The 6,306-nt window shown below is 34.7% G+C and overlaps 2 protein-coding genes across 2 annotated transcripts in view; one reads left to right on the top strand and one right to left on the bottom strand.

Moving 5' to 3' along the window:
- The window catches only part of LOC106869650 (SAP domain-containing ribonucleoprotein), a 15,594-nt gene extending 14,011 nt beyond the window's left edge, over positions 1-1,583 (top strand). The window contains exon 10 of the mRNA XM_014915470.2: positions 822-1,583. Within this exon, the coding sequence (XP_014770956.1) occupies positions 822-863 (42 nt within the window). The 3' untranslated portion in view covers positions 864-1,583. The remainder of the gene's footprint in view (positions 1-821) is intronic.
- Positions 1,584-3,820: 2,237 nt separating this feature from the next.
- LOC106869649 (homologous-pairing protein 2 homolog) overlaps positions 3,821-6,306 on the bottom strand; it is a 17,555-nt gene continuing 15,069 nt past the window's right edge. Inside the window, exons 8-9 of the mRNA XM_014915468.2 lie at positions 5,369-5,428; positions 3,821-4,830 (exon numbers count right to left, since the gene is read on the bottom strand). Of these exons, the coding sequence (XP_014770954.1) occupies positions 4,774-4,830; positions 5,369-5,428 (117 nt within the window). The 3' untranslated portion in view covers positions 3,821-4,773. The remainder of the gene's footprint in view (positions 4,831-5,368; positions 5,429-6,306) is intronic.

Here is a 6,306-nt window from a genome sequence, read left to right as displayed (position 1 = left end):
GCTCCATTTATTGTTTGTATGTATGTATATATATATATATATACATACATACAAACAATAAATGGAGCAAAACGCATCTAAATAAAAGTACCTTTAATTCCTACACATGTTTCAAAATATATGTGTACTCTACTCCAAAGAAGTAAGAGCTGCTGGGATTCCACATATATCCATCATCAGGGAACCAACATATAGAAGCAAGACAAATGTGAAATGATGAGGTAACTTACGAGTTATAATATTACATGGCTAAGTAAGTGATATATAGTGAGGGTGCATGGCTTAGTGGTTAGGTGCTGCACTCACAATCTAGCGATCGTGATTTCAATTCCTAGACTGGGTTGTGCGTTGTGTTCTTGAGCAAAACACTCCATCTCACATTGCTCTGATATGTGGTACCCAGTGCTCCTGATCAGACACCTGACACGTGGTACACAGTGCATCTGATCAGACAACGTTGATTTCATAGAGAGAGAGTGAACTAATGTGCGGCACAAACACTTGGTCACTATAAACAAATCATTTGTGCAGGTTGTTCGGCGAGGGCTGAACACTCACACATTGTTTTTGAGAGTCCATCATAAATGAGTAATCTGAATGCAAAAAGGTTAATGAAGTTCCTTGTGGTAGACTGGCTTTTGATTTTAAAGATTTCTCTTGTATTGTAGCTGTGAGAACTAGAATAATGTTCTGACTAAGTTGGCTCAATGTTTTGCTTTGATTAATCCAATTTCTACCATGTTTTTCTCTCTCTTTTTTTTATCCTTTTCCCTCGTTCTACTAACTGTTTGTAATTTTTTTTTCTTCCCTATTTTCAACAGGAAAAGAAAAGGAAACGAGCAGAACGATTTGGACTGTTGTGATGTTTTTATCACTGTAGACCAATGTTAGTTAGTTTCAGCAGATCTGCTGACACTGCTGCCAACCCTCACATTTCCATACAACTCTCATTATCTTAGCATATATTTATATATATGCGTTTATATATACAATATATATACATATATATGTAATGTGTGTGTATATATATGTATATTAAATGTGTGTGTGTGTGTGTTTGCGTGTGTGTCTGTATATATGTATATTATATATAATGCATATGTATATTATATATTTATGTATGCATGTATGTATGTATGTATAAACACGCATGGAGTAAAAGCAGATTTCATATTGTTAACATACGCTCACCACATAACACTTCTCTGTACAGGTGGAGGCTGGTTGGTTGTTTGTTATCATGTTTGGTTATGTGTATGTGTGTGTGTGTGTGCATGCACATATGTGTGTGTGTGGGCATGTACGTGCTAATAAATGATGATAATTATATAATATGTGGAATTATTTAGAGCAACTTTCTATATAACTTTATATAAATAATGTTTTAGGCTCATATTTTTAAAAAAATTTTTTTTTGAATTAGTGTTTTTTTTTATTACCTGTACTTATCCTTATCAAAGACAACAGAGAACTATCAAACAATTTTAGTACCAGAAAATTAAACATGTGTTAATGAATTTGTTTGTAATTTCTAAAAAAAAAAATTATTTGAAGAAGAATAATTAAATGTAGCTTTTTAATAACTTTTTCTTGGCATTTATCAATCTTTGTTCATTAAAAAAAAAAAAAAATCAAAGACAACTATACTTCAGTACTTTCACATGTTTTAGACACTTACTGGATTGTTAGAATTAGCAGCCAAAGAATTAATGTGGTTTTGGAAGCAGACAACTTGAAGAAAAGAAAAACAAAAGTCTGGCTGGTCGAAACTGGAATGTCTTTGATGACAAATCTACTTCATGAAGGCTGACCTGGACCAAACTTCGGAAGTTAAAAACTCATGCTTTGTGATATTTTTTGGTTTTGGTAGATGGAAACTACGAAAGCCTGTCATATATCATCATTTTTATGTTCATTCTTCCATGCTTGATTAGGTTGGATGCTCTTTGTGTTGCCAACCCTCACCTGTTTCCAAGTAAGGTAATATTTCTCCATAAGCAGACACAAGATTGGGAATAAAGGACACTGCTCGCATGATGGTGACATTTGTTTACATCTACTACACAATGGCAAGGCAAAGAAACAATAATAACACATACAATGAGCTTTTTTCAGTTTCCATCTACCAAATTCACTCACAAGGTTTTGATTGACCTGGGGCTATAGTAGAAGGCACTTGCCCTATGTGCCATTGGTGGGACCGAACCTAGAACCATGTGGTACAGCCTGCACCTGTGTGTGTGTATATATATATATATATATGAATGTTGATTATCGATGTGTTTTTGCATTGTTTCAGCAGTGACATTTCTGTCCTCTGTAAACCCACATCCATTCGTCTTTCAAAGGACAAGATCAAATGGAATTATCTCATTGGAAAACAAGTAAGGGTTGGCATGCAGCTGTGGAATAATACCTCAAGAAGTCTCATCTATTTCGTACCAGCATGAAGAAAGTAGATGTAAAAACTTAGATGATGATGATCTGTTAGCTTGCAATACTTGAGTTTGACTTATATGAGTGTAAGTTGAAGAAGGATTTCCCTTGACACTAAATGAAAACGATGAGTTTAGTTTGTCCCATCAGGTGTATTCTGGTGTACTCACATCATATTTTTGTGCTGTCGCTGTTCCTTGGTAAGGGAGGTAAATCTTATTCTCTCGATAATATTAATGTTCAGTTTTATAAAAATTCCATCAGTCCTGTTAGGAACTGATCAGTAAATATCTTAAAGAAAAAAAAAGGTGGATGGGGGAAGGGATCAGTGTGCTGTTGGTGAATTTCAAGCAGGATGGAAATTTGGAAGGGTGTATTTTTATATTTTAGTTTTCCATCAACACCAAAGCAAGGTAGGATATAAATACTTAATTTTTTGGTTGTAGAATCCAACAATATGTACAAGACAAACATTTACACAAGGTTTCCATTATGAATAATTAATTTATTGAAAAAAAAAAGAAGCCCCCCTCCCAATCAATAATTTAACTGATATTGGTCTCTCTACAAATTCTGAACATGATATCCTTCCCTCCACCAACTTAACTTATTTTAAAGTCCTTAAACAATGGGAACATTTATACTGTTATCTAACATGCCATATCAGTGGTTAGGGTGTTAAAAGGTACTTTATATATAGTCATTTGTTTGCTTTCCTTTTCTAGCATAGGTTAGATGAATATCTTACTGAGACATTGTTTTACAGCCAGATACCTTTTCTGTTACTACACACAATTATTCATAATACATTTTGTACATACAAAAATCTTTGTCAACTAATCAAGCAGGTTTGATTAAGCCCTCTTACTTCATGGAGCTTAGCACTGAAGCTGTGATTTCATCATCATCATCGTTTAACATCCACTTTCCGTGCTAGCATGGGTTGGACGATTTGACTGAGGACTGGTTGACCAGGTGGCTACACCAGGCTCCAATCTGATTTGGCAGAGTTTCTACAGCTGGATGCCCTTCCTAACGCCAATCACTCCGAGAGTGTAGTGGGTGCTTTTACGTGCCACCTGCACAAAGGCCAGTCAGGTGGTACTGGCAACGACCACGCTCAAAATGGTGTATTTTACGCGCCACCTGCACAGGAGCCAGTCCAGCGGCACTGGCAACGATCTCGCTCAAATGTCTTTACATGTGCCAGCAAAAGGTGACAAATTTCTTGTGTGAGTGAGTGTAGTATATAACCAATTATATCAACCCCCAACTATGAAAAGAAACAACATTGTTGATGGGATTTAATCTTAAAATGTAAAGAGATGTATCAATTTAATGACTTCTAAAATAAACACAAGATGATAAATTTTCAGAGACAATATAGTTGATCATATCAGCTCCAGTATTTGGCTGGTACTTATTTTATTAACCACATCGGAGGATGAAAGGCAAAAATGACCCAAGTGGGAATAGGATTCTAACAGACATGTAAGTAAATAGTATTAAGGCCTTTAGAACAGCCCTCTGTGTTTATTCTAATACCGGAAAAAGGTAACAGAGATTGTAGTGAGAAATGAAATGTCACAACCAACTGGTAGTAATAATAAAGAACACATTTTAGAGGTAAGTTTAAAAGAAATTCTCAATCAGTTTACAGATGAGAGAAAAAAGTAATATAAATACAGGTTTCAGTTTTAGTTAAAACTCCTTTCACTTCATATATACCGTAAGCATTTGTGGTTATTGTTAGCTCTTCAGCTTCCTGTAAACCCCAGGCCATCATCATATGGTCCCCTGCATTCCTTTCTGATGACTTCCAGCTTTTCCCATCTTGTTTGAGCCTCCTTTGAAAGTCTGATTTGGAGAATGTCATTAATCTAGTCTCCAAGACATGGAGCCTCTTACCTGAGAAAAGTGGGCTCGTTTTGCTTTCTGTTGATGTTTAAATAACAAGAAATGTTTCCACACAGTAGTGCTACCAATAATGACTTGGAGGACGAGGTCTACATTATGTAGCCTTTTACTGTGTAACGACTACAGACAAACAGCAGGTAGTATGGGTTGTCTCTCCTTCAAGTTGCTTTATATCTACACAAAAATACTCCCAGGAAATACCTGGATTTAACAGCAATCCTATTTCCATTTTCCCATAACATGGCCTTTGAAAATCAACATTATCAAACAAGTTTTAAAACAAAATGAAATAAATGACAACCAAATAAACAAAACTTACCAAGTGAATTAATAAATTATTTTCAACATAAAATAAATTTCAATTGAAATAAACAATTCTGTCTTGCTATAAATAGACTGGTTTCAATGGTTTTTGTGACTTTAAATATTTGGAATAGTCACACCACAGTCTTCATCAGTTTCAACACCAATTTCTTCCTGCAAACAGAAGAAAAATAAATTGAAATAAATAATGGTGTTATTGTAGTGTAATTGTGTAAAAGTTGCTTAATTCAGATCAATCTTGCTGAAAATTTATGATCAGAGGCGCAGGAGCAGTTGTGTGGTAAGTAGCTTGCTTACCAACCACATGGTTCCGGGTTCAGTCCCACTGCGTGGCATCTTGGGCAAATGTCTTCTACTATAGCCTCGGGCCGACCAAAGCCTTGTGAGAGGATTTGGTAGACGGAAACTGAAAGAAGCCTGTCGTATATATATATTTGTGTGTAAAATAATATATACATTAATACATTGATAAGTAAAATAACACCAATGGAATAAGGATAAAAGATGGACAGTTGAAGAACATTACAAGCATGGAAGGCGGATGTTAAACGACGATGACAATATATATATATATAAGAAAATGAAAAGGAGAAAATGATGATATATCTTTTTAGCTCTGAATACCGCAATCAGTTCTAAGTGCATCACTATATCAAAAGATTAAAATCTTAAGAGAGTAATCAATACTCACATATAAATGTTTCTTGGTTTTGGGGTAACCTTCTAGGATGGCATTTAAAATATCATTGGCCTTCAATAAAGAAAGAAATACATTGGTCGATTTTCTTTGATGGAAATGTTCTGGTAAAAAGCAAAAAACAGTTTCACACACACGTGCGCATCCACACACATGTGCATCCATACACACAAGTACTAAGTTGTTTTATATTGGATGTGGAGACACAAAACTTCCAATAATATATTTTTTTCTCAATAATATTGTTTAAATAATTGATTATTGAAGTTATGCTCCTAGTTAGTATTTTGTGTGTAAATATATACGAGTGTGTGTGTGTGTGTGCACATGAGTTTAAATGTTTATCAATGATTGTGCATGTCTCTGTATACTTGCAATTATGAATAAGCTGCTGAGAGCATTGCAAATATGACACTAAAGTGAATGCTTTGGTCATGAATGCAGCGAACACAGGCCAGATGAATTTGCACAATTTATAGAATAGCAATGATTTTGCAACTATTCATATACAAGAGTGGAACACAGCACGGAGTTTAGGCATATAACAACAATAAAAGTTGCATTATATTGTGTATAGAAGCTGGAGTGTAAGTTAATGTATATAACTGCAACTTTTATTTCTCATCTAATAAAGGGAAAATCAAGCCCATACTTGAACTTAAATCTGAGTACATTAATAGAAGTACATTAATAGAAGTACATACAATTACAAATGCACAAATATTTGTACATAACTTTCTTAGAAGGAAAAATCATGTATGTGTTTGTATGTACATGTATTTATTTATGTGTTTCAGCCAAGTGGCTGCGGTCATGCTGGTGCACCACCATATACATAAGGGTCCAGATGGACTATATGTAATCTGAACCTTCTCCCCATATTTTTTATTTTTTTTACGGAATCCCACGTTTTAGGCTATGGAGATTCCGAT

This window comes from Octopus bimaculoides, chromosome 9 (assembly GCF_001194135.2).
Source record: "Octopus bimaculoides isolate UCB-OBI-ISO-001 chromosome 9, ASM119413v2, whole genome shotgun sequence".
Classification (NCBI taxonomy): Eukaryota; Metazoa; Mollusca; class Cephalopoda; order Octopoda; family Octopodidae; genus Octopus; species Octopus bimaculoides.
The sequence above is the reverse complement of the archived record's forward strand: the minus strand, read 5'-3'. Positions and strand labels throughout refer to the sequence as shown.